General features: G+C 47.1%; 1 protein-coding gene across 3 annotated transcripts; it reads left to right on the top strand.

Annotated features, from left to right (window-relative positions):
* The first annotated feature begins 9676 nt into the window (after positions 1-9676).
* Positions 9677-26403, top strand: LOC123181060 (uncharacterized). 3 transcript variants are annotated; one of them, XM_044593279.1, is made up of 7 exons: positions 9683-9929; positions 10364-10900; positions 11407-12084; positions 12702-12839; positions 24946-25288; positions 25382-25456; positions 26069-26403. In XM_044593279.1, exons 1-7 carry the CDS (start codon positions 9862-9864, stop codon positions 26123-26125), a joined length of 1896 nt encoding a protein of 631 aa, XP_044449214.1. In that variant the 5' UTR covers positions 9683-9861; the 3' UTR covers positions 26126-26403. The 3 variants fall into 3 exon arrangements, with proteins under 3 accessions (XP_044449225.1, XP_044449218.1, XP_044449214.1); XM_044593283.1 differs by lacking the exon at positions 12702-12839 and having other exon boundaries at positions 9679-9929; XM_044593290.1 differs by lacking the exons at positions 24946-25288; positions 25382-25456; positions 26069-26403 and adding an exon at positions 19094-19409 and having other exon boundaries at positions 9677-9929.
* The last annotated feature ends 1314 nt before the right edge of the window (positions 26404-27717 follow it).

Raw genomic sequence — 27717 nt, 5'->3', positions numbered from 1 at the left:
ACATTCTCTACCGTGTGATGTAACGTGATCCATCTCTGGATGTAATCCCTCAAAGTTTCATTCGGCTTCTGCACGCAAGACCGCAGTTCCGTCAGCCCTGCCGGTCGCTTGCATGTTCCTTCAAACGTGGTGACAAACACTCGGGCGAGATCTTCCCAAGTGTAAATGCTGTTGGGTGCTAACTGATTCAGCCATGCTCTGGCCGAACCCTCCAACATGAGAGGCAGGTGCTTCATGGCCACTTCATCATTGCCACCGCCAATCTGGACAGCCACTCGGTAGTCTTCAAGCCAAGTATCGGGCTTGGACTCACCAGTGAACTTACTGACTCCAGTCGCCAACCTGAAGTTGGGAGGAATCACAGCGGCCCTGATGGCTCTACTAAAGCACTCTGGCCCCGAAACATGTACTCTGCTGCTGGTAGGTGCATCTCTGTCGTGACCTTCTCGGTGAGCTCTGTTCCTGTCGACCAAACCTTGAACGAGAATGGATCTCGCATCAAAGCCTGGTTCCCTGGGGTCGACTAGAAACCTTCGCCCAACACTATGAGGGCGCCTGTCATCCTGCTGTCGAGGCACATACGATCCACTCCTTGGGGGAGGGGTGGGCACTCGACATCGATCATCACGATCGAATCGGTGATCATACTGCTCGCGGTTCTCGTACTGATCACGCCGGTCCCCACGCCCCTCACGCCTCGGGGGCGATCTTGGGCTATGAGCCGACTGGACTATGTCTGTAGCAATGGATCTGCTATGAATCCTGTTTCGCGACTGAGAAACAGCGGAATTCTGGTCTCCTGCTGCCCGGAGTAATGCTCTGATCTGCATCAAGCCTCTGCCAGCCTCTGACTGGGAAGGCTGAATCGACTCTGCTATACGGGCTGCAATTGCTAAATTCTGAATCGGAGTTTGATATACCTGCGGGGGCAGAAAGAGCTGACGTCGACTGGATTCTGGAACCCGTTGTCGTGCACGCTCGTCGAGTGCTCGCTGGAGGTTCTCTAGTCGAGTGCGCTCGGCCAAGTTTGCCAGGCGCGCGTCCTCCAAGGCACGAGCCTCGGGGGTTTCTCCAACGATAGGAGTGTGCAGTGCATCCATGTCCCAGCGACGAAGTTCTTCTCTCTGCAGCGACGTGAGAGGCTCGGGGAGATATTCCTCATGGGGACGCGATGGGTCGCCTCCACCTGCGCCTCCGTCGGTGCGGGGAAAACTGGGAGGACTGGGCGGTCCATCGACCATCAGAACCTCCGCTGCCGGATCACTGCTGTCGCACTCAGATGCGGTCTCTGCGGAGCCAGTCGAACATGCCATAGAGGGATTCGTGGGGCTCGATCGCCGCGACTTGAGGGGTGGCCGACTGGCGTGCCACCGCGTGTCTCACCCACCGCTGAGGTCTCGACCGACCGGAGTGCTTGCGCCGGCGGGAAACAGGGAGGGAGGACAACACAGGGGCCGACCGATAATGGGTCGACGGTTGCCGCAAGAGGACGCCGCGGATGCACGCGCGAAAGTGTGTTGCCCCGCAGACAGGGAGTGCTTCCACATCGAGCGGAGCCTCCTGAAGCCAAGCGGAGTTGTCGGCGATGAACGTGAGCGCGCCGAGACGGATCTCGCGGCCCTCCACCAAAACTCCGTCAGAAACCATGATGATTTGGATCGGAAAATATCGCAACTCCTCCAACAAATCGCTAAAACACTTGCCCCACGGTGGGCGCCAACTGTCGTGGTTCTAAGTCTGACAGTAATGTAGGGGGGTAGGTATGGGGAGGCAAGATCTTAGCTATGGAGTAGTTGTAAGCACACGAGGTTTACGAGTTCAGGCCCTTCTCGGAGGAAGTAATAGCCCTACGTCTCGGAGCCCGGAGGCGGTCGACTGGATTATGTGTGTATGAATTACAGGGGTGCGAACCCTTTACACTGAGGAGGGGGGTGACTTATATAGAGTTCGCCGGACCCCTCCGGCCCTCAGTTATGCAGGGTTTTAAATACATTAAGGTCGGGCGTTACTGGTAACGCCCCTAATAAAGTGCTATGATGACCATAAAAGCTACTTAATGACCGACCGTTAGCATGCGGAGTGACTTTAGGTCTCCTGGCCGTCGAGTGGTTGGATCTTGGTCGAGTGATTGCTTCTTGGCCGAGAGCTTACCGGATTGGCAGGGCGCTTTGCGCTGAGTCCGCGATCCTCGGTAAGGGGAGGAGGAACCTCGACGGCCTTGAATAGCACCTTCTAGACGTCTTTGTGCGTCGTGTCGAAAAGCTCTCGCAGCGTCTGGTGCTCGGCCGGGTCGAACTTCCACATATTGAATACCCGTCTTTGACACGGAAGGATTCGGCGGAAGAGCATGACCTGGACCACGTTGACAAGCTTGATTTTCTTGCTTATCATATTTTAAACACAACTCTGGAGTCCAGTCAGCTCCACCGATGAACCCCCGGATAGGCCCTTCTCTTTCCAGGAGGTGAGCCGCGTGGGGATGCCGGATCGAAATTCGGGGGCCGCCACCCAGTTGGTGTCGCGCGGCTCGGTGATGTAGAACCACCCCGATTGCCACCCCTTCACGGTCTCCACATAGGAGCCTTCGAGCCAGGTGACGTTGGGCATTTTGCCCACCATGGCGCCTCCGCACTCCGCTTGCTGGCCTACCACCACCTTCGGTTTCACGTTGAAGGTCTTCAGCCACATGTCAAAGTGGGGCTTGATGCGGAGGAAGGCCTCGCACACGACGATAAACGCCGAGATGTTGAGGATGAAATTGGGGGCCAGATCATGGAAGTCCAGCCCGTAGTAGAACATGAGCTCACGGACAAATGGGTGGAGGGGAAATCCCAGTCCGCGGACGAAGTGGGTGAGGAATACAAGCCTCTCATGGGGTTCTGGAGTAGGGACGATCTGCCCCACGTCTGGGAGCCATTGCGCGATGTCTACGGCCAGGTATCCGGCTTCCCGGAGCTTCGTAATGTTATCCTCCGTAACGGAGGAGACCATCCACTTGCCTCCAGCTCTGGACATGTTCAGAATGGCTTTGCGGAGAAGAGGAGAACTTGGGCGCTGGAGCTCGAGTGCGCGAGAATGGATGGGCAGGGCAAGAAGAAGGCGTGGGTGAAAAAGATAAATCCTTGTCCCTTTATAAAGGCGGTAGAAACTGTGCGCCTCCCTACTTGCCCCATAAAATCGCTTATTCCCCAAGCGCCGCGATTGATGGCACGGTTGGGTTACCCATATCCGTATTGATGAGAATCCCGTGATAAGGGGAACACGATCTCTGCTTCGACAAGACGTGCCAATAAAACCGCCTCGCAACACGTGCAGTGGCAGGCAGGAAAAAAACGGTTCGTAATGACCGGGCCACGGCAGGACGTCACGTTATGAAAAGTTGTCAGCAGATTAAATTTGTGGAATAATATACTCTCTACGGTGGTATGTGGAATTTGTTTTGCAGAGCCGGACACGATCCTTGTGTTCAAAATCTTCTATGGAGTATTCGGAGAAGGAACCTGCCTTACAATGCCGAAGACAATCTACGCGTCGGACTCATCGTCATTGAAGCCTGGTTCAGGGGCTACTGAGGGAGTCCTGGATTAGGGGGTCCTCGGATAACCGGACTATATACTTTGGCCGGACTGTTGGACTATGAAGATACAAGATTGAAGGCCTCGTCCCGTGTCCGGGTGGGACTCTCCTTTGCGTGGAAGGCAAGCTTGGCGATTCGGATATGTAGATCTCCTTCTTTGTAACCGACTCTGTGTAACCCTAGCCCCCTCCGGTGTCTATATAAACCGGAGGGTTTAGTCCGTATGACAACAACAATCATAATCATAGGCTAGCTTCTAGGGTTTAGCCTCTACGGTCTCGTGGTAGATCAACTCTTGTAATACTCATATCATCAATATCAATCAAGCAGGAAGTATGGTATTACCTCTATCGAGAGGGCCTGAACCTGAATAAACATTATGTCCCCCGCCTCCTGTTACCATCAGCCTTAGACGCACAGTTCGGGACCCCCTACCCGAGATCCACCGGTTTTGACACCGACAAACCTCACATCGCCTCCATCGAGAAGCAGCCAGCGGTGAAGGAGGAGAAGCAGCAGCCAGAGCCCAAAGGGGAGCCTAAGAAACAGCAGCAGCCGCATCGTCAGGAGTCGATCAAAGCGACAGAGGAACAGAAAGGGAAGGCGCCCATGGTGGAGGTGACACCCTACGTCGAGGAGACGGAGGAGAAGGCGGCCATAGCGGCGAGGCCGGTGGTGCCGCGGGTCGTCACGCAGCTGACGCACGAGGAGAAAGAGGAGGACTGGCTGGCCATGACAGGCACCAAGCGGCTGCGGTTCCCACACAGGCGCCCGAGATAGTCCAGAAGCAAGTCAACGGATGCATGCATGCCCAAAGCTTTTATTATTATTATTATTATTATTATTATTATTATTATTATTATTATTATTATTATTATTATTATTATTTTCTTTGTTTCATGCATTCATCACTGACACGATCTGTTCGTGCGTGCAGAACATCTGCCCAGGGGAGTGGCTCTGGCAGGCCAACGGGACCAGATACAAAGTCAAGGAGATGAAGTCTGAGAAGGTACTGACTGGCTTGCCCACTGCTATTTGCACTTCACTTTGTCACCATGGTTTTATTATTCTTGATCATTATATATTTGATTGTGATTCACCTCGTTAGGATTATAATTATATTTAAATGATTAGTTGTTTAGATCCAACTGTGTATGCTATTTCTAAATTTCGCATTTAGATTTCTAGAGATTTTTTAGCGGAATTAGTGCCCATGAAAGTTCCTGCTCGATGCTCGTGAGCGTAAAAAACAAGCAGCCTTCGCTAAAGCTTGCGCACAAATTTGGCCAGCCCAGTTCGCAGGCGGCGAGCCAATTGCAAAAAGAAATGCGACTCCGAACTCGCGATGCTTACCAGCAGTGCTATCCAGCCGAGCTAGGGACTGAGTATGGCTGATATGGAGCACTATATATAAAAGTACTTTGTATTGAGGAAGTACTTTGTATTGGAGACAGTTAATTTTCCCAGTACCGTGTTGGGCCATAATCGTAGCCAAACCCATTGAATGTTTTGCTTTCAGTGTTTTTGGCTTTCAGTTTCTCTCTTTCCGCGAGGCAGTGACTTGGCATGTAGCCAAAATGGATGATCACCTTTTTGAGCTTTGTGTTATTTTGTAGCGCGTGGGGGCCTAAAGGGCATGGCGATGGATGACTCCAACTGAGTTCGAAGAGGAGCTCGGGCGTGACTCAAACAACGGCACGACGGGAGAAAGGATATTCTGGCGTTGCCGGTGAGGAGAAGCGTTAGAAAAATAGGTAGCAAGAGAAAGAGAGGTTGAAGATAGTGATCATGGATGGGCAATCCATGAGTTTGAGTCAAATCAAACAATCGGAAACTAACTTATGAGGTTGATTTTGTGCTACTCGATAATGGTTTAGGAATGTTGCATCTCTGCTACCAACTGCCACCATGCATCTCAAGTTCCTATTTTGGAGGAACTATTTGTTGCTTTGCTTCTCGGGTTTCTCTTTACAATAACTATTTGTTGCTTCACGTTGGCAAAAACACCAAGGGATCAGCTATTGATGTTATGTCTACCCTACTCAATGTAAACTTTCTATTGACTTAGCGACCGCTTTAACTAGGGCTAGTGCTAGTTAGTCGATATCAGTTTCGTTAAATTTCACGAGGCCCTAAACATGCGGATGCGGGAGCGGTGTAAGTTGGGGAGAAGGGCCTTTCTCTAAATATGCTCTAATCCGCTCGGCATTAACTGTAGTTTAGACCAGCCTCCCATTTAGGGGTATTCTTTGGGACTCTTCAGCCAACCGTTTGAAGCTGGGGCTACCGAGGGCCTATCATATTTTGGACCTACCAGATAAGTATGTTAGACACTCAAATATCAAATTTGGGACACAATCCCCATAACCTTTTTCTAAGGTATAGTTCACCCCCTAACCTAATTTAACCACAAGCTTTTTGTCTAGTTCTCCTAACCAGGGTTTTCGACCGGTTCTCCCGGCCTATTTCGCTGATTATTACTGACCATTTGCGATGTTGAGATTGGCTATGTTCAAGTCGAATCATGCGATCCGAAGATCTCGACATACCCTTCTCTCGAACTCCATCTCCTCAATAGCGATAGAGCTCCGTTATCATGGTGACTATGGTGTTGAGGCATTGGTCTCGGTGGAAAATCTGAACATGCAACTGGTGAAGTTTGATGGGGAACACATCACTTAAAGGTTTCTTTGTGGTAGAAGCGTTTACTTACTCATGGAGGGCATGATGGGTGATGGCTTTTCTACTGCTAATGCTAATGCAGACATGAGACATAGCGGTCTTAGTAGAAGAAAAAAGGCGTATCCTAAATTACTTAAATCTTGAGCCCCAATTCAAGTTAAATCGTGAACCATGGGTACGAAGGAAATATGCCCTAGAGGCAATAATAAAGTTATTATTTATTTCCTTATTTCATGATAAATGTTTATTATTCATGCTAGAATTGTATTAACCGGAAACATAATACACGTGTGAATACATAGACAAACAAAGTGTCACTAGTATGCCTCTACTTGACTAGCTCGTTAATCAAAGATGGTTATGTTTCCTAACCATAGACAAAGAGTTGTTATTTGATTAACGGGATCACATCATTAGGAGAATGATGTGATTGACTTGACCCATTCCGTTAGCTTAGCACTCGATCGTTTAGTATGTTGCTATTGCTTTCTTCATGACTTATACATGTTCCTATGACTATGAGATTATGCAACTCCCGTTTACCGGAGGAACACTTTGTGTGCTACCAAACGTCACAACGTAACTGGGTGATTATAAAGGAGCTCTACAGGTGTCTCCAAAGGTGCATGTTGGGTTGGCGTATTTCGAGATTATGATTTGTCACTTCGATTGTCGGAGAGGTATCTCTGGGCCCTCTCGGTAATGCACATCACATAAGCCTTGCAAGCATTGCAACTAATGAGTTAGTTGCGAGATGATGTATTACGAAACGAGTAAAGAGACTTGCCGGTAACGAGATTGAACTAGGTATTGAGATACCGACGATCGAATCTCGGGCAAGTAACATACCGATGACAAAGGGAACAACGTATGTTGTTATGTGGTCTGACCGATAAAGATCTTCGTAGAATATATGGGTGCCAATATGAGCATTCAGGTTCCGCTATTGGTTATTGACTGGAGACGTGTCTCGGTCATGTCTACATTGTTCTCGAACACGTAGGGTACGCACGCTTAAGGTTTCAATGACAGTTATATTATGAGTTTATGAGTTTTGATGTACCGAAGGAGTTCGGAGTCCCGGATGAGATCGGGGACATGACGAAGAGTCTCGAAATGGTCGAGACGTAAAGATCGATATATTGGACGACTATATTCGGACATCGGAAAGGTTCCGAGTGATTCGGGTATTTTTCGGAGTACCGGAGAGTTACGGGAATACGTATTGGGCCTTATTGGGCCATACGGGAAAGAAGAAAAAGGGCCTCAAGGGTGGCCGCACCCCTCCCCTTGGACTGGTCCGAATTGGACTAGGGAAGGGGGGCGCCCCCTTCCTTCCTTCTCCTTTTCCCTTCCTTTTTTCCTATTCCATATGGAAGGTGGAATCCTACTAGGACTAGGGAGTCCTAGTAGGACTCCACACTTGGCGCGCCCCCTCCTAGGGCCGGCCTCCTCCTCCCTTGCTCCTTTATATACGGGGGCAGGGGGGCACCTCTAGACAAGTTGATCCACGTGATCATATTCTTAGCCGTGTGTGGTGCTCCCTTCCACCATAATTCTCGATAATATTGTAGCGGTGCTTAGGCGAAGCCCTGCGACAGTAGTACATCAAGATCGTCACCACGCCGTCGTGCTAACGGAACTCTTCCCCGACACTTTGCTGGATCGGAGTCCGGGGATCGTCATCGAGCTGAACATGTGCTAGAACTCGGAGGTTCCGTAGTTTCGGTGCTTGATCGGTCGGGCCGTGAAGACGTACGACTACATCAACCGCGTTGTGCTAACGCTTCCGCTGTCGGTCTACAAGGGTATGTAGATCACACTCTCCCCTCTCGTTGATATGCATCACCATGATCTTGCGTGTGCGTAGATTTTTTTTTTTGAAATTACTACGTTGCCCAACAAGCTATCACCCGGGAACATGAAGAGTTGCATTTGCATCAAATCCTAAACCATGTTGTACATCTATAGGGAGCCACCGCGGCCTCGCCTTCCCGAGATGGACACAAACGCAATACAAACTTAAAAAGTTCCTAAAAATGGAGCAGGAGTCATACTGCCGCCAAAGGCCGAGATCCAGCACGCCTCCATGGCCTTAAGGCCAAAAGAGACAAAGCAGATTGGTGCCGGCGGGAGGCAGTAAATCCGACACCCGAGGAGTCACTCATGGAGGAGGAGTTGGAAATTGTTTCGTTGAATCAGAGTCGCATAATCTAATATATCAGTTCTTTTTTATTTGTACATCGAAACTTGGGCCATCCAAGTAAGAATTTAACAAAAAAAAATTGGACATAATTTCCAGGCTAGCCTTTCCACTTTGCAAGAGATAAAATTGTTCTACCGTACCAGACCGTGTTAGGAAGTTATGTTTGTAGCCCTAAAGAACAATGACCCATTAAGTACTCACAGAAAAAGCGGTAATACATTGTAGGTTAAATTGTCTGGATTACTTAATTGTTTGATACTAGCTATTCCACACGCTTGTTTATTCGGTATTTTCCAGAGCAACCAAATCCTGTTAGCAAAGTGGGAAACTATTTTCTGGAAAAACTAGAGGTGCCATTGTTTGTATCTCCTAAAGCTGGCTAGTTTTCTTGTATTGTTTTGCCTTTGCTTACAAATGAACATTTTGGTAGGCATTTGGATGGATCTGTTCAGTTAAGAGGTTGTTGTGCTTTTGCCATATTCTCTACTAAGTCATTAAATTAATCCTTACTTGTAGTATCATACAATAATTGTATGACATATTCATAACAGAAAGGGTGATCCTTTGGTAGCTTAGAAAGCGAAGCTTTCATGCACTTCAATAGAAAAAAAAGAAACTTTTTATTGGAGCACACGAAATGCCCCAAATATATGCTAGTTTCCGAATATATGCACTTCAATAAGAGTATCATTTAGTGAAGTGGAAGGCATTTTTACTTCTATATGAAAAGAGTGACAATAGTATATTACTCTCTTCGTCCTATAATATAAGAGCATTTACACTAGCGTAGTGTAAAAAAATGCTCTTATATTATGGGACGGAGGAAGTAAATTGTAAAACCTGCCATTTTATGTCACAAAAAGAAAATCAATTTTCTAATTTATAGGCATGATACCGATACCTATATTCGAACCTATACAGAAGTGGAAGGCATATATATCCATTTTAGATGTAGTAAGAAGGATGGTACTTTTAGCATAAAAATCAATCTTAATGGCTACCAACATTAGAGATGCTATTACATGTTTGCCTTTTTGGCTGGAAGCACATGTATAGATAGATAAGCATTTGTTTTTTGCTGGTATATAGATAGATAAGCATGCATTAATTAGTCTAAAACCAACGGCGCTTATCCACCCAGTGCGACGTCAAGTGTTGAACTGTTGATGGGTCACGTGAGCCCGGGGATCGTCACGCTCACGCCTCAGGAGAAGCATTGCGTGGGTGCGCATTAGCCGAGGCCTTAGCTAGCAGCATTCCATTAATCACATATCTGCAGAGACTAGGGAGCACGAGGACAAGGCGGAGAGTGGGAGAGGAAGAGAGTGTGTGTGTGGTGATCGGAGTGAAACGACAGCCAAGGAAATAAGGAGGAGGCTGAAACGCTGCTCCGATGCGAGGGTCCTCCTCAGTCGCGTCTTCGCCCAGCCCCGCCCAAACGGACGTGAATAGCATGACGAGGTAATCAAAATTCCCTTCTTGCCGCCGCAATTTTGCTCATGGAGTTCTTCCGGTGCGGTGTTCTGGGTTGTTCTTTCCTTCCTGCCGTGTTGTGGGTTTTGTTCTGTTCTAGGACTTCTGATCGTTGGTCTGTCTCTGCGGAGGCGAAGGATCTTGGCGGAAGATTCATTCTCTCGCCCGATTGTTTCTATGTTGTCGCTGCAGACAGTTCTGTGTGCTCTTTTGTGCGGATTTTCATCGAACAGATCTTCGAATGCTCGGGGTTCGCACTTCAGTTTTGCAGTTTGTAAACAAGTTTCTTTTCCTTGTATACTGATTTTGGTTTCCAAATCCTGGCCTCGCGTTTTCTTGCTCGGGGAACAAGTTTTTTTTGCTGTTCGTTTCGTGCTGCATCCAAATATTGGATAGTTCATTTGACTTTGTTTCGTGTGCAGGTCCCAGAGAATCAACCCGGATTCCCTCGCTGATGGCGGCGGCAGCGGCGCGAGCAGGAACCCAGCGGCGCCGGCGCCGGCCCCCAAACCGAGCAAGGAGGAGCGCGCCCCGGACGTCGTCGTCGACACCTCACGCCTCGCGCCCTACTTCCCCCGCACCTCGCTGGAGAATCGTCCGGCGTCCTCATCCGCTACCCTCCTGAGCCACCATCGCTACAACGTCGCCATGGACACGTCCCACTCCCATGGACCCAACCTCGGCAGTGACGGTGGCAGCGGCATCGCCTTGTCGGACTGTCCCTTGCCGCTCCAGTGGTGGGGCCACGGGAAGCGCTCGCGCAGCCGTCACCAGGCGCCGGTGCCCGAACCCGAGCTGACGCGCGCCGAGGTGCGCCGTCGGAAATCCCTCAAGTACAGGAGCCGCAAGGCGGCGAAGGCGCAGGCGCGAGCGGCGATGGCGCCGCCGCGCGCCCGCGGTCCCAACCTCAGAGCATCCCCATCGCCTCCTCCTCGCGCCGGCACCCTCTGGCTCCACGGGTACGACGCACGCCCCTCCCCTTGGCTATACTATCTGTTTTGTCGCCATTCTATCTGGTTCGTCTTGCATGCAGTTCTATCTTTCTTTACAGCATCACTCTATTGCACTTTTCTGGACTCATCCAACACCATGTTTTGTTTCCATGCTAGCACTGGCATCCATCACATTAATCATCCATGCATCACATTAAACAATAACATTAATAGTTTTCGTTGTCCTTGTTTGTGTCTACTAAGGATAGCCAGATACATGCACACTAACCCGCAAAAAAAAGATAGATACATGTACACATACATATATGATCTTCACAGCTATCTACTGGGGGCATGCATGCTAGATACTTACAAATATATTGTTCGGTTGCTAGTAACCCATAAAGAGGGGAAGTAGGTTTTTTTTATGTTCATTTCATGTTGTATCCAAATGTTTCACTTGGTTTTGTTGTGATCCAATAGCTCGCTAACATCGTCTCTCGAACGTTTGTTTGATTTTGTTTTCTGTGCAGGTACCCGGGAATCAACTCGGATTCCCTCCCTCTCGCTGATGACGGCAGTGGCAGCGTGATCCTTAGGCCAGTGGCACCGATGGCGGGCCCCACACAAAGCAAGGTCGAGCGCACCCCGCTCGTAGTCGCTGACACCTCATGCCTTGTGCCGTACTTTCCCCGCACCTCGCTGGAGCACCACATGATATGTGGGCGCATGACATCCTCATCCGTTGCCGTCACGAGCCACCATCCCTACAATATCAACATGCACACATATCAGGGACCCAATGTTGGTTATGGCGGCGCCAGCGACATTGCCCGCACCTCACTTGAGCAGCACATATTGTGGGGTCATGCTCCGCACCCGCCTCAACCGGCGTACTCACCAATTGCGCCCATGAGCCACCATCTCTTGAACAACGCCATGCACACCTCCCCAGGATCCAACTTCAGTGGCGGTGGCGGCAACGACATCGCCTCACCGAATGCCCATGTGCCGCTTCGGTGGGGCCAAAGGAAGCGCCCGCGTAGCCACCACGCGGCGCCTGGACCCACTCCCGCGCCTAAACCGGAGTTGACCCCCGCCAAGGCGCAGACGCAGGCGGTGAAGCCGATGGTGTCGTCAGGCGCTCGCGAGCCCAACCTCATCACCAACATGTCGCTCCCTCCTCGCGCTCTCACCCTCTCTCTCCGCAGGTACGCAAATCCCTCCGCCTCGCTATATTGTCCATACCCATCATCACTACTGGCATGTTTGTGGCAGTTCCCTACTCGTTTGTGTCGCATGCAGTTGTATCTTTCTTTACAACATCACTCTGTTATACTTTTTTGGACTCATCAAGCACATTAAAATGGAGCCCGCGTGTAAGAGAGAGAGAGAGAGAGAGAGAGAGAGAGAGAGAGAGAGAGAGAGAGAGAGAGTCACTCAGTTACAATTTTTTGGACTCATCCAGCACATTGAGCATGTATTGTTTTCATGCTAGTAGCACTTAATCCATCACATTAAAGCATCAACCCATCATAGAGGTATCTCGCAACAAAAAAAAGCATTAGTGACCCATTCACACCAATGCCATTAATAGTTACCATTGTTTGTGTGTACGCGGTGCTGGACGGATGAACCGGTGACATCATTGCTAAATTACTACTCTACTAAGGAAAGATAGATACACACACACAAATATGATCCTTTCAACACAACCAACGCGTAGTAATTGATGGATTGAATGAAGAGAAACATTTTCTAGCTGGTCGTGTGGTACTTGTTGCGTCATAGTACTATTTGTTGCTAACATGATGACAATGATGAGCAGCTCCGCGGAGGAGCTTCACAACACCGTTGGCGAGCAACAGCCAACATTGAAGGAGAAGAAGGTGATGCCGCCGCCGAGCGCCCTTGGTCCCATCCTCTCGACCATCTCTCCTCATGCTGCCACCCTCTCGCTCCACAGGTATGCACTCCCCGCCCAATAAGCGCATACTGTACTCGACATTCTCTGTAGACGCAGGCAGCACCCATGGGTCATGGACGACAGCGTCGCGTCTATTCTTCATTTGTTTGTGTTGTGTCGTCTCGGTCGGGTTTGAGCCGCTGGTCCATGGGATCGGGTTAGGTCCGGCCTAGTTTTTTTTTCTATTATTATGGGTTCACGTCCGCTCTGGTCTATTTTTTTTGTTTTGTTTTGAGGGGTAAAGCATTTATTCAATCAAAGGAAATCAAACAAAGTCTGAAATCTCATCTGCTACAGCCTGCAGAATACAGCCCGGTGGCACCTCAAGCCATTCTTTATTCATACGAATGCTAACCCTTTCCTTTGCTAACCTATGCGCCACTTCATTAGCCGATCTACGCACCCAGCTCACCTTAAACTCTTGCCGAGTCTGTACGTAGTAGCTGCTTGATCTCCTCCACCAACGGACCTACAGCCGACAGGTTCTTGCCCTTATCATTGATCATCGCCACCACTCCCTTGCTGTCCAGCTCAAGATGGATCCTCTCTACGTTCTGCTGCATTGCCAGTTTGACTGCTTGCCTGCTTGCCAAAACCTCAAGCATCTCCGGGTCGGAAGTGCTTGGGAGGAACGAGCACGCTCCTCCTCTATATGCACCACTCCTCCTCCACCGTAAACCTGCAGTTTTGAGGTTGCCCCGTCCGCGTTCACCTTGATCCAGCCAGCATCGGGTGGCTTCCATCTCTCCACCTGTTTTGGCTCCATGGTCCTGGCTGTTCTTTGGTGAACCTCAGTCGTCCACTCCCTCATATGATCATGAACCCGCTCCGCCACAGCTTTCGCGTCCGCAATTCTCTTCCCATCGCGATCGCGTGCCTCATTCCGAGCAAGCCACAGCCCGTAGAGGCCCTGCACCATTGTCTCACGTTCAGCGTCACTAGCACCGGCGGACCACTCCTGCAGCCACTGTGAAACGGCGGTGCGGGAACCATTTAACTCCGGCGGTGTGACTACAGGCGCAGCCTTCTCCTGTCGGAGCACTTTCCAGAACTGTTTCGAGTGTGGACTGCCCCAAAAGCGGTGAAAAATAGATTCCTCTCTCCCACGGGCAGCACAAAATACTCCGCCTTTGATCTGCCTCCGGTGAAGCTCTGGTCTCCTTTGTTTTGTTTGTGTTATTATGGGTTCATTCAAGCTCAGTCCGATCTAGTTAAGAGTGTGCTTGGATCCAAGGACTTATTTTAGTCTGACTAAAAATAGTCTTTTTAAGAGGCTAAAGTTCCAAGCACCCCTGACTAAAGAGGGGCTTAAACTAGTCTTGAGACTACCCCTACTAAAATGTGGATTAGTCCTCTCTCTTCTCATTTAACTTCTCTCCTTTAACACATGCGAGTCCTGGATTGGAGGGTTTGTAGGATAATAAATGCGCATTAACTTGATTTTAGTCTCTTTAGTATTTGGATCCAAGCATGGATGAAGCTAACAAGTTTTAGTCCCACTACTTTTAGTCATGAAACTAAAATGTATCCAATCACCCTCTAAGGCTGTCGGCATAGGGGGTCACTTTGTTGGTGCTCCATATTTAGGACCTGTGGTTCATTTATTTACTCATTTATGTCTCAGTTTTTTTTCTCATTTATACACCTTCTGTAGCCTTCCCATTTACAACATGCTTCGTTTCCATATAATATGCTAGCAGTACCAATGTCACATTAAGGATCATAATAGTATGTCCGGCAACAAATGAAAACTCAAGAAATATATCCATCCATCACCCCGCTGGGCTCGTCCCGGATCCACTCCAGATTCCTGGGTAGAAAATCATCACCTCCTCCATTTTTTTACAACAGACATGACATGCCAATGTACTAATTAATTTACCAATAGCAGAATAGAAATTGATCCATATTTTTCTCAAACAAGTCTTAATTTTGCATTTAAAAAGGCTACATACCTTGAAAAGTTCAAAGAAGACAATCTGCATGTGTTCATTCTTCCAAATTTGACCCAAAAAATGAGATGTACTGACTCAAAAAAATGAGAACCATTTATTAATTGTTTGACCCAAACTGAAAAAATTCGGTAGTACTCCCTCCGTTCCTAAATACTTGCTTTCTAAAGATTTCAAAAAGTGACTAGATACGAAGCAAAATGAGTGAATCTACACTCTAAAATATGTCTATATACATCCGTATGTGGTAGTTCATTTGCAATCTCTAAAAAGACAAATATTTAGGAACGGAGGAAGTAATTAGTAACATTCCTGCAAATTACAGCTCAAGATGCCACATAGATTAAAAATCTGACCCAGACTGAAACTGTTCAGTAACAAGCAGTAACATTCCTGGACAGCAGTACTACATTACGATTTACACAGGAGCACAACAAACCTAAACTCGTAATGAGCAGTTCTATCAGGTAGCAGCACGACGAGCAATCAGTAAGAGTAGACAAAAATTGGTAAACGAGCAGAAATCTCATCAAAGGATGGCTCAAGCTTAGCCACCGCCCTCGTCCTTGGCATCTGTCTCGCAAGCTCAGCCACATCGTGACCACAACTGCCGCCGCTCTCTGTCGTGTGTCCGCATGGTAGAAGCTTGGCAAAACAAGTCTCCTTCTCAGTCCTCACCACCGGACACCTTTTCCATCTCTACTCCATGTGACTCACCATCCATGCAGAACTCCAGGAGCCCGTTCTACTATGCCACACCGATGCTTGCATCCATGGTCAGTCTCTCCTTCCAAATATTGATGTGTGCCTTCAGCCCCTGGTTAAGAAAAGCCAGACCGCCAGTTTCTTCCAGCGACGGCGGCCTCCACAATGGAAACAGCTCCCGAGAAGTCAAAGTCAGGATCATGATGGCGTTCAGATGCACTCATTCTTCCACACACGAGCGAGATCCTCATTTTTCCACTTCTTCTCCGCATCCCTCTCCGACCTTTCACCATGGATCTCGCTGGAGCAGCCGCAGGCGGCGTGCGGCAACCCAGCAGCCGTCGACCCGCTGCACCTGCGTCATCTTGCAGCATCTGTGTCTTCCGTCGTTGTGGTCTATGTTGCCGAGCATCATTGGCGCAGTAGGCTGCTGTTGTGGTCGATGTTGCCGAGCACGTTGGTACAGCGCTGCCGGCGTTGCAGGTGATCGGATCTCGCCCGCCTATAGGGATGCTTCCGTGCAGCGCGCACGGTGTTGCGCCCTTGCAGATCTTGTCGGGGACGGCGGAGCTGCAGTGCAACACGCGGCGCTGCGACCGGCGGGGAGGAGTTGCAATACAATGTTCATGGTGTTGTAGCCGTCTCATCGGCGGCACGGCGGAGCTGGAATGCAACAAATGGTGCTATGACCGGTGGACCTCGCAGATGAGGGGGTGTGGTTGCTCCAGTGCAACGTTCATCGTGTTGGGACTGTCTTCATTGGCAGTGCGGCGGAGCTGCAGTGCACTATGTGGTGCTGCGACTGGCGGACCTCACTGGTTGCGGGAAGCTGTAGTGTAGCGTCATGGCGCGGTGCTTGTCTAGCACATCCGCTCATCCCGTGATGGCCATGCGTCGGCTTCTAGGACAACCGTCGACAGCCCTCCCTCGCGTGCCTGCACAACTTAGCGGGCAAGACTGTCTCGGCCCTGCCTCCCACGCCCTATGGTCAAAGGGTGCATCCTAGGCCATGGTGGGGGCTGGTTTCACTCAGCTACTGCACGACACTCTCAATGCTTCACCAATGGTGGGCCTGCTTCTGTGATGCCACAAGCTCTTATGTGGCGCATGGTACGCCACAGTGTGGGAAGCTATTATGCGCTTACCACTCACACATATGCATGACCCTACTACACCTACTCCGCTCCTGGGAACACCGCCGCCACTAGTGGCCTCTGCATCACCACTGATGGTTGAGTCCATGTCGGATCTCATGCACGAGCATGGGAACCCAGCCCCTAGATCCCACAATGTTGAGACCCCATCGGCCACGTTGTTCGTCATCCGACACTAGCCTCCGCTACTTCTCACTCTTCATTGCTATAGGCCGAGGCATCGACTTTGCAGCCCGACGTTGTGTCACTTCTTTGCAACAACGCTTGCCTCCAGTCCAAGATCAGGTCCATCCTAGTGGCGTGATTGCCAAGAAGATCCCGTACTGGCATATGGAGATTATCGTCGAGGGCGAGGATGTTACTCAGCTTCTATCTCCAAGTTTGATAGACTGTTCCAAGGGAAGCTTTCGTCGGTCGCCGTCAGCGCGCTCCATGCATGGGCTCTTTAGGCAGGACTGCGACCTGGCTACCACGATGGAGGATGTTCTAATCCTGCATGGGGGAGAGGAGAGCCTCGACTAGTAAATGCAGGAATCGATCAAAACCATGATTGTGGTCTAACTTTGTGTACAAGTTGTTGCTTGAGTTCTTTTAGTCCCAGATTCTAGCAAGCCTTTTGTTGTCTGTCTTTAGGGGAGGGCATTCTCCCAAACCTTGTTGTTCCTCTTTGTAGCATAATGTTGTGGTTAGCGATGGTCCGAACTTGTTTGTAGTCCATTGTTTCTTAAAGTGCAAGTGTTCCTTTGTGTGCTATGCTTGATTACCCTTTCTTACCAATGTTAGAAACACCCTTAGCATCATTAGTTGTAATCTCATGGGGCTAAACTATCATGATAGAATATCAATTTTCCTTGAGATGATTGTGACCTCCTCTCATAAACTCGTGCACATTCAAGAACCCAAGTTGGGAACGACTTATGCTGCTACTATCATTTATTTTGGCGACGTCAGGCTGAGGAACTTTCCAGTCACACCGGCCCTTGGTACTTGGGGTGGTATTTTGCTTTTCTAGAACAACGACATGCTCGATGCTTCTGGCATCACCAGCGAGGTGTTCCATCTATCAGCTATGATAGAGATCAAGCTGACTACGACCTATGGACCCATGACCTATCTTCGGAAAGATGGTTCTTTTGCGGAGCTCCTCGTCCACAAACTTTGTGTTGGTGTCATGTGGTTAGTAACAAGTGAATTTAACCGAATTTATAGAGCATGATGCAAAAACAGGAGGCACACTAATATTATGCTCGTCACTCGCTTATGCGGTACTCTTGATCCATGCGAGCTTAAAGAGATCCACGTGCAGAATAGGAAGTTCACTTGGTGTAATGAGCGGCGGGATCCGGCCCTATCCAAGCCGGATAGCTATTTCCGCAACAACTATTGGGATCTTCATTTTGAAAATCATGTGCTCGCTGCCTCCTCATCCGCCCTATCTGATCATCGTCCCTTGTTTCTTGCTAGTGACATGGTCTGAAGTAGCTGCGTGCATTCAAGTTCGAGAACTTTTGGGTCAAGCTTCTGGTTTTTGGAATTTTGTCGTGGAGGCTTGGGGGAAGCCCTCGCCACACAAGGAGCCGTCTAGGGTGCTCTTTGACAAATTAAATTGCACCAACATCCATCTTCAGTGATGGAGCAATGCCGTTTTCTCTACCTCAAGATTCGGTTGTACATGGCGCTTGAGGTCATCCTTAGATTCTATACAGACATAGATTCCCTACCGATTTCACTAGAGGAGAGTGATTTGAGATAAAGGATAAAGTGGAGGGTCGTCGATCTAACGAGTCTGGAAAGATCATTTAAAACCATAAGGAGGGTGATTCAAATACAAAATTTTTTACCTCTGCATCAATGCTTGAAGGCACAATAACTTCATCGACAAGATTCGGCAGGGAGCCGGCTAGCTTACTTTCGACAATGATAAAGCAAGGGTGGTGCAAGACCATTTCTCCACCATGTCGCATAAAGCATAGGGGTGTCAAAGAGACTTTAATTGGGAAATTCTATATTTCTCTGCGACCTCTCTGGCATCGGAGACCCTTTCACAGAGAAGGAAATGATTGTCGTCATTGCACAAATGCCTAAGGATAAGTCTCCATCTCCAGATCGCTTTGTCGGGGCTTTTTCCAAGGCTTGTTGTGCTACAATTAAGCATGGCATCATGGCTATGATCAATAAATTTTCCAGACTCATTATTGAGCACATTAAGCGGCTTAATTCGGCCAACATTGCGATCCTTCCAAAGAAGAATGGTGATGAATGCATCGCTGACTTTACGTGGATTAACCTTATTCACATGGAGTACTAATGGATGTTAATATCGCCTCATACATGATGAAGATGCTAATTGAAACACTCCTTCATATCTATGGTGAATTATTTTGTACTGGCCTTTATTAATCATGCTTACCAGTGACGAACTTGTGTTGTTACCTTGTTGAAGGTGTTGTCTACTTGTTGTGGTGCTGGTCTCGGCAACCATGATGCAAATCATGTCTGGTCCATCTTTGATAGGATGTGGCGACGACAAGCGAGGACGTTTATCCCTTCTTGAAGGCGTTGTTGCGGAAGAAGTTGATTTAGTCCTAGGTGTTTTTTCACAACCTATAATGTTTCGGCCCGAGATGCATTTGTTCAGTACTCTGCTTGACAATTAATATAAATGGTTTTGTGCATCACAATGATGCAGAGGCCGACGGTCTCCACCATACTTGTTGAACAAAGGTATCGCTTTTGTTGAAAAAATCATTTTGAGAAGTCATGTGCCACATGTTCCCTATATAGATGGTTTCATGTCACTTGTTGTTGGGAGATACATGGTACAAGGAGCACCGTGCTAAATATAATAGTCGCACCAACACATATCACATTAATGAGGGTCGGAAATATGGCTTCGTGCACGTGAAGGATGAGCCTTTTATTGCTTGGAGGAAAGAACACCTTGAGAAGATAAAAGATCACAAAGAAGCAGAAAAGAAGAAGGTCAAAGCTATTGAAATTCTATGGTCTCTGATCAATCTACAAGTTAAATATCTCTGAAGGGACTTACTCAAAACCAAGGTCAGTTTCGTCTCAAGGTCTAGAGGATGATACGATCATACATGTTCATGATATTCTTAGCGTTATTCCAGTCTGTGATTATAAAGCGCCAATGTACACATTGTACATAAGTCGTAGCCATGCATCTACTTTGTATGGGTTGGACATGAGTAATAATGTATTTGTCCAGGACTGGACAAAAATAACTTCAATTGGGAGCAAGAAGAAGCCAGGTATGGATGCATGTGGGCGGGCTCAGGAGAAGAGAAGTCCATGCTTCTATTTTGTCATTTCAAAGCCACCATATCAATCATATGAGTAAAAGGAAACAACAACTTAGTTATAATTTAAGAGTTGGAGATGACAAAATAGAGATTAGTTTCCTACTTTGAAGAAGAGATGGTCGAATTATTTACGGGAAATGGTAGAAAGTGAAAGGTGTATGACAAAAACAAAGAGATTGGCTTCCTACTTTGAAGAAGATATGGCCGGATTATTTAAGGGCCGCGGTATAAAGAGAAAGGTGCATGAACTTGCTATTTTTATTCGTTCCAATCAAGGAGAGATTTGGCTGAGAGGTTCACATGCATGGAATATATTGTGTTGGAAGACTTGCTGTTGGGGTCTACAATGCATAGTATACCACAGTGACGCACCAATTTAAAAGAAGTCGTATTTATTTATGATAGAAATCTAAGGTGTTTGATTTGGGTTGTAAAGATTGTCTTGCTAACCTATAAACTAAGAAATCTAATAGTTGGTAGATTTTAGGTAATTTTTTAGCATGTAAAGGAGATTTAGTTGGGCAATCAACTTTCTTTCCAAGCTAAGTTGGTTGGTTCATGTATTAAAGCCTATGTTGTGTGCCATGTAACAACAAGTTATTTTGAGGAAATAGACATATATTGCAGAAAAATACCCATATCGAGTTTTGAGGGAAGCTGTCTGAAAATCCTATGTTTTGGAGGAATCTTTGAAGACCTGTATATTGTGATTTCTGCATAGAAATCGTCTTGCGCGTGAGTTTCAATCTTCTAGATTGGTTATATTGTGTTCAACCGCAAGGTTCAAACCCTCTACTTCGTGTACACCACGTGCGGGGCAAGAGGCTACTGCACTGAAGGTGGACGGCCATGAAAGATAGGGTTGTGATGATAGATCAGATCTTGCCTCGAGGTTTGTTCCTCATCACACTCTCCACGACAATGCTTGGCTGAGGAGAATTGACATGTCCACGGGACTCATAATTTATCACATCAATCAAGTTTGCGCTCTTTGGGCTATGCTTGATCATGTTCATCTTCAGCAAGAGACCGCCAATAACATTGTTTGGAAGCTTGCGGCAAATGGCATCTACTCCGCTGCTTCCGCTGAGGGGTCCGTCACCATTTTGATTAAGCATGCAATGTTTTATAAGTGGGTGCCCCAAGTGGAAGTTTTTTTCATGACTTGTCATCAAGAATATGATTTTCGACCATCGGGTCTAGAGAGGAGAGGATGTCCAAACCATGGCTTCAGTCAACTTTTTAGGAGGAAGCTTGAGTCTGCTACACACATTTTGTTCAAGTGCAAACCCTCCATCTGTGTTTTCAAGGTTTTAAAGGCATGGCTTGCCTCCTTGGAGTGAACATCGCTCAATGGGGTGGACTACCACGGTACTCTTGGTCGTGGCCAAAGTAGGAAAGAGATGGCCTCCACCATCATGCTCGTTGTGGGGGAACTTTGGAACGAGAGGAATGCGAGGTTATTTTTAGAATGAAGATAAAAAAAAGTGTCCGGCTTAAACTTAATAAAGCCTACACACCGGCAATATACAAACAAGTCACACTACATAGAGGAAACTTGGTTTCCTGAGCATGAGATAAATCACTAGGGCATCAAACTAAGGCAGAGCCCGCAGACTCGGGGAGGATCCAAAAGGATGCCATGACCCTAACACACCGGCGGAGATGAACGAGCCATCGAGTAGACCCGTCATAGCTTGTTGGTCGCCAACACTATGCTATCAACGTCGCTTCGCTTCCCAAGCAGCATCCACTGCTGCATGTAAACATTGCACTAGAAAAAGCGGTCAGCAGGGTGAGGGAGGGCAACCTCAATCGTAATTTTGTTGTCGTTTTGCCGAATGGCCCATAACAATGGCTCTACATATGGCCACATTACGTGTTTGGACATGCCACATAACGAGTTCAATAGAAAGATCAACTCTGCACCAGAGGCTAGATCCCAATGCAGCCCCGAAGCTTCACGGACTGCACTCCACAGAAAGCGCGAAAAGGATATCTAAAGAAGACATGGTTGGCATCCTTCCGCACCACACACAAAGCACAATGGGCGTCCAAACGGTCATTGCGCTTAACTATATTGTTAGACGTCGGCAGGTGGTTTCTAAACATTTGCCACAAGAATATTTTATCTTTGAGCGGTAGTGGCCTTCCAAATATGGCACATGACAAAAAGTGAAGAAGTTTTAGATAGTTGTGCATAGAGCGATTTTACCGAAAACTGGCTAGAGCTAGTAAGGTGCCTCGTAACCACGTCCGCACCACTAGACATGAGCATGTATTGGAGCCTATCCCAAAGAGAGTTCCGACTAGCATTCTCGATAGTGGTTAGCTCACGATGAAAGGATACAACTAGGGGGGAAGAGAAATGCCTCGGCTACCGAGATATCCGGCTCCACTATTATGGAGTACAGAGCACATAATTCCATCCAAAGCAGCTGCAAATCCAGCCAATAGTCAAACAACAATGCGGATGGGCTTGCCATTCCTAGTCGAAAACTTTGCCCCCAAAGTGAAAGCCAGCTTAACCGCTTGGATCCCATTCCAAAATGGGTAGCCACAAACCTTAGATTCAAAACAAAAGAGCAGTCCAGGAAATACTTTGCTTTGAAAAGCTTAGCCCAAAGCCCACTAGCATTTTGGGAGAGCTTCCAAGCCCACTTGGATAAAAGGGAAATGTTCATAAGTTTCAAATTTATTATGCCCAAGCCTCCTGACTTTTTTGGACGGTAAACTGTCACTCACTTAACCTCATGGTATTTCCTCTTGGCTCCAGCTCCTTCCCAAAAGAACTTGGAGCGCGACATGTCCAGTTTGGTGTAAGCCCCATCATCTAGAAGGAACAAGCCCATTGTGGACATGGTAAGATAGGAGATGCTCAAATTTGTTAAGATCAGCCTGGCGCCCGAAGACATGACCTTGCATGCCACGCGCAAACCCTCTTAGCTACCGAACAACACAATGCCTCGCCATCAGAGATTTTAAGGTTCTTGTTACTAATTGGGAATCCTAAGTACGAGATTGGGAAGTCTCCTAACTTGGAACCTGATATTCCTCCCAGTGATCCATCCCCTTGGACTTATGGAAATTAACCTTCATCCCCGACATTGCCTCAAAGCATAGATGGATTGGTTTTACCGAGGCAATACTAAGTTGGTCTAGTTCGAACAACATCATTGTGTCATCTATGTATTGCAAGTGCACACACCCTGGGGATAAGGTGGCCACCCCCCTTCATATGCCCAGTAGCTCGATCCCTATCGAGCATTGCCGAGAGTGCCTCGACAACGAAGTTAAAGAGCAAGCTGTAGAGGATTGCCTTGTATCAACCCATGCTTGTTGAACCCACCTAGCCTCAAAACCATTGTGAAGAAAAACCTCGTGGAGAAATACCTAGCTGACACAATCATAAGATTTTTTGATATCTAACTTAAGTAGGGTCACCTATTGTCTACATCTCTTGACTCCGTGCATTATCTCATGCAATGCCACTAATCCTTCAAGGATGTAACAGTCTTTGATAAACGCGGATCGACATCTATTTATGACGCGATGGGCCACCGGAGAGGGACGTGAGGCATAGGCTTTTTACAATGGATTTTAAAAGGAACATTGATCAGCGCTATCAGGCGAAATTGGCAAATGTTTTGTCAGCCCCCTTGACTTCAGAATTAACGGAAGCATGCCAAATTTTAACCTACATATGTCAAGCATACCGACCGTGAAACCAGTGCAGATGGCAAGCAAAGGGCCCTTCAGAAAATTCAAGAACATGTGGAAGAAGGCAACCGACCAACCGTCTAGACCGCACACCTTATCCAGTTCCATGGAGAGAAGCTACGCGTCGATCTCTTGAGCCAGGAAGGAGCACAAAAGCTTAGAATTTTCCTCATGCGAAACACGTTGCGAGTGAACCCACAGATTAGAGTGCAGCACACCCAATTTGGGCTCAGCCGAGCCCGTCCAGCTAATGTTGAAAGTATAGATATGCCCTGCTCCGATTGCGGACGCTGGATGGAGCACTTACGCCTACGGCCATTCGCTTATGCATGAAAGTAGCATGTGTTTGCATCCCCTTTGGTAATCCACTTGACCCCACCTCTACGACGCGAGTACTCTTCCTCCGTGTGAAGGATAGCGAGGACCTTGTTCTCGGTGGCGTATCTATGTTCCCATTCGGGAAGAACACACAAAAAACATACGTAGAAACATGCTTAATTTTTCCGCAAGCGCAATCCATGTCTCAAACGGGTCACGCAAATTACCAGCAGACTATAAGGCTACGGCCTAGCGCTCCTGAACCAATGATTCATTTTTGCCATCTAACATGCTGATGATAGTCTTGGCGCTCAATAAGGCCGAAGCCAAGCTTTGGGTAACCACCCACTAGTGCAAGGCACCTGGGTTCCATTATGCCGTGAGAGTTTTTGTCCATTTGTGGAGGAGTAATTGCCTCCTCCTTTGAACCACTAGTAACCTTCTTCTTTATTGACAAGATTAGGCAAATATTTTGCGTTTGTTTCGAATTTCTTTAAACACTTTTTGTAGTCTTCTATTTTCATCTTTAGAAACGGAAGTTTATTTTAATCATGTTTTTCCACTACCAGTAGAGTAATAACGTCCCATTAAGCATCACCAGATTATCCCCAGGATAGATAATCTGATCAATCTCCAACATTATATATAGAGTATCTTTCCAGTGAGCTTGCATATCCGTCCACAAACACTCTGGTACTAATGCCACATTAATAGTTTCATGTGGCTCAAAATAGATTGATACTACTACGTACAACATACATAGTCATGCGTTAGTTCTGTTGCTCTATTTCATCTGGTCGATCGTTTTGATCGTGTCACCCAGACCCTCCCTTTCAACCCAACAACGCCGCAACGTTGCCGTAAGAGATAAACATTTTTGAGTTCAGGTTGTGTCGTCGATCGTTCTACTGATGTCAAAAATGATGTTGACCAGTTCTTCGGAGGAACCTCACACCGCCGCCAGCAAGAAGCAGCCAGGGGCGAAGGAGGAGAAGCAGCAGCCAGCCCCCAAAGGGAAGCCTAAGAAGCAGCCGCAGCCGCAGCGTCAGGAGTTGATCAAGGCGACAAAGGAGCAGAAAGGGAAGGCGCCCATGGTAGAGGTGCCTCCGACCGTCGAGGAGGAGGAGGAGAAGGCGGCCATGGCGAGGCCGGTGGTGCCGCGGGTCGTTACACAGCTGACGCACGAGGAGAAAGAGGAGGACTGGCTGGCCATGACGGGCACCAAGCTGCCGCAGTTCCCCCACAGGCGCCCCGAGATAGTCCAAAAGCAAGTCAACGTATGCATGCATGCCCAAAGCTTTTTTTTTAATTTTGCCTTTGAATCATGGATTCGTTTTGGTATCACTGACACCATCTGTTCGTGCGTGCAGAACATCTGCCCGGGGGAGTGGCTTTGGCAGGCCAACAGGAACAGGTACAAAGTCAAGGAGAAGAAGTCCGAGAAGGTACTCACTAGCTTTTCCACTGCTATTTGCACTTCACTTCATCGCCATGATTTTATTATTCTTGATGATTATATATTTGATTGTGATTCACCTCGTTAGGATTATAATTATATTAGTTGTTTAGATCCAACTGCGTATGTTATTTCTAAATTTCGCATTGTAATTAGATTTCTAGAGATTTATAACCGACTTAACCGACTTCAGTGTTTTTGGTTCTAGAAATTTATCACTAGAGTTTGAGTTAAATTTCTATCATAAATTCAACTTACAAAATATGAGTTATATGTTTAACAAAAAATATATTATTAGAAACTTCTTTCAAATACAAATCTGAAAATACAATTATTATAGTATATCACATATTTTGCAAGTGACATCTATATTGAAAATTGTTTTAAGATACGAGCGGGGCTGACAATTTGGATGGAGGAAGTACTTTGTATTGAAGACTTAATTTTCCTAGTACCGTCTTGGGGACAGAATCGCAGCCAAACCATTGAACGTTTTGCTTTCAGTGTTTTTGGCTTTCAGTTTCTCTCTGTTCGCATGACAGAGACTTGGCATGTAGCCAAAATGGATGATCACCTTGTTGAGCTTTCTGTTATTCTGCAGCGCGTGGGCGGCCTGAAGGGCATGGCGACGGATGACGAGGACTCCAACTCTGACTGAGCTCAAAGAGGAGCTCGGGCGTGACTCCAACAATGGCGCAACAACGGGAGAAAGGATATTTTGGAGTTATTGGTGAGGAGAAGCGTCGGGAAAAGCGGTAGCAAGAGAAAGAGAGGTTGAAGATAGTTAGTGATCATGGATGGGCATTCCATGAGTTTGAGTCAAATAAAAATCCGGAAAATAATTTATGAGGTTGATGTTGTGCTACCCAATAATGGTTTAGGAATGTTGCATCTCTGCTACCAATTGCCACCATGCATCTCAAGTTTCTGTTTTGCAAGAACTATTTATTGCTTTGCCTCTTGAGTTTCTATTTTCAGTAACTATTTGTTGCTTTGCGTTGGCAAAAGCACAAAGGGATGAGCTCTTGATGTTATGTCTACCCTACTCAATGTAAATTTTGTTGACCTAGTGACCGCTTTAACTAGGCCTAGTGCTAGTCAGTCGATATCAGTTTCATTAAGTTTCACAAGGCTCTATACATGTGGATGCGGGAGCAGTGTAAGTAGGCGAAAAGGGCCCTTCTCTAAATATGCTCTAGTACGCTCGGCATTAATTTTAGTTTAGACCAGCCTTCCATTTAGGGGTGTTCTTTGGGACTCTTTAGCCAACCCTTTGCCGCTGGGGCTACCGAGGACCTATTAGATTTTGTACCTACCAGATAAGTATGTTAGACACCCCAGACTATGGAATTTGGGACACAATTCTCCTAACCTTTTTCTGAGGTATAGTTAACCCCCTAACGTAATTTAACCACAAGATTTTTGTCTCGTTCTCCTGGCCTGGATTTTCGACCGGTTCTCCCGGCCTATTTCGCTGATTATTACTGACCATTTGCGATGCTGAGATTGGCTAAGTTCAAGTCAAATCGTGCAATCCAAAGATCTCGGCATACCCTTCTCTCGAACTCCATCTCCTCAATAGTGATAGAGCTCCGTTATCATGGCGACTATGGCGTTGAGGCATTGGTCTCGGTGGAAAATCTGAACATGCAACTGGTGAAGTTTGATGGGGAACACATCGCTTAAAGGTTTCTTCGTGGCAGAAGTGTTTACTTACTCTTGGAGGGCATGATGGGTGATGGCTTTATTTTGAGTTCATAAAATTCATCTTTTGTTGGGAAAAAGGGACCCTCGTATTAGTGAGTATTCTTTCTATCAAGTCAAAATTAAAGATGTGCATGGGTATTTTCTAGAAGGAAAAAGGCACATGTGTTGTTGGTGTGTAAATATAATAGAGATTAATTTGTGGAGCGGCAAATGTTGCTTGTTTGGTCATGGGACAATGAGAACGAGAAAGGTGTTTGCCACTCCACACACGGTGGAAATGTGTTCTATTGCTAGTCAATACTCCATCCGTTCACAAATATAAAACGTCCTAACATTTTTCTGAATTGGATGTATTCCTTGCATATAAGATTTATCTGAAGTAGAAGTATCTTTGATTTGACCAAACTTATAGAAACATTCACAATACAAAATCAATATTATTATATTTATTATGGAATGTAAGTTCATATTTTATATATTTGGTATTGTAGATTTTTATATTTTTTAATATAAATTTGGTCAAATCTTATACGCGGAATAAAA

The sequence above is a fragment of the Triticum aestivum genome, chromosome 1A, assembly GCF_018294505.1.
Source record: "Triticum aestivum cultivar Chinese Spring chromosome 1A, IWGSC CS RefSeq v2.1, whole genome shotgun sequence".
In the NCBI taxonomy this organism is placed as follows: domain Eukaryota; kingdom Viridiplantae; phylum Streptophyta; class Magnoliopsida; order Poales; family Poaceae; genus Triticum; species Triticum aestivum.
The sequence above is the reverse complement of the archived record's forward strand: the minus strand, read 5'-3'. Positions and strand labels throughout refer to the sequence as shown.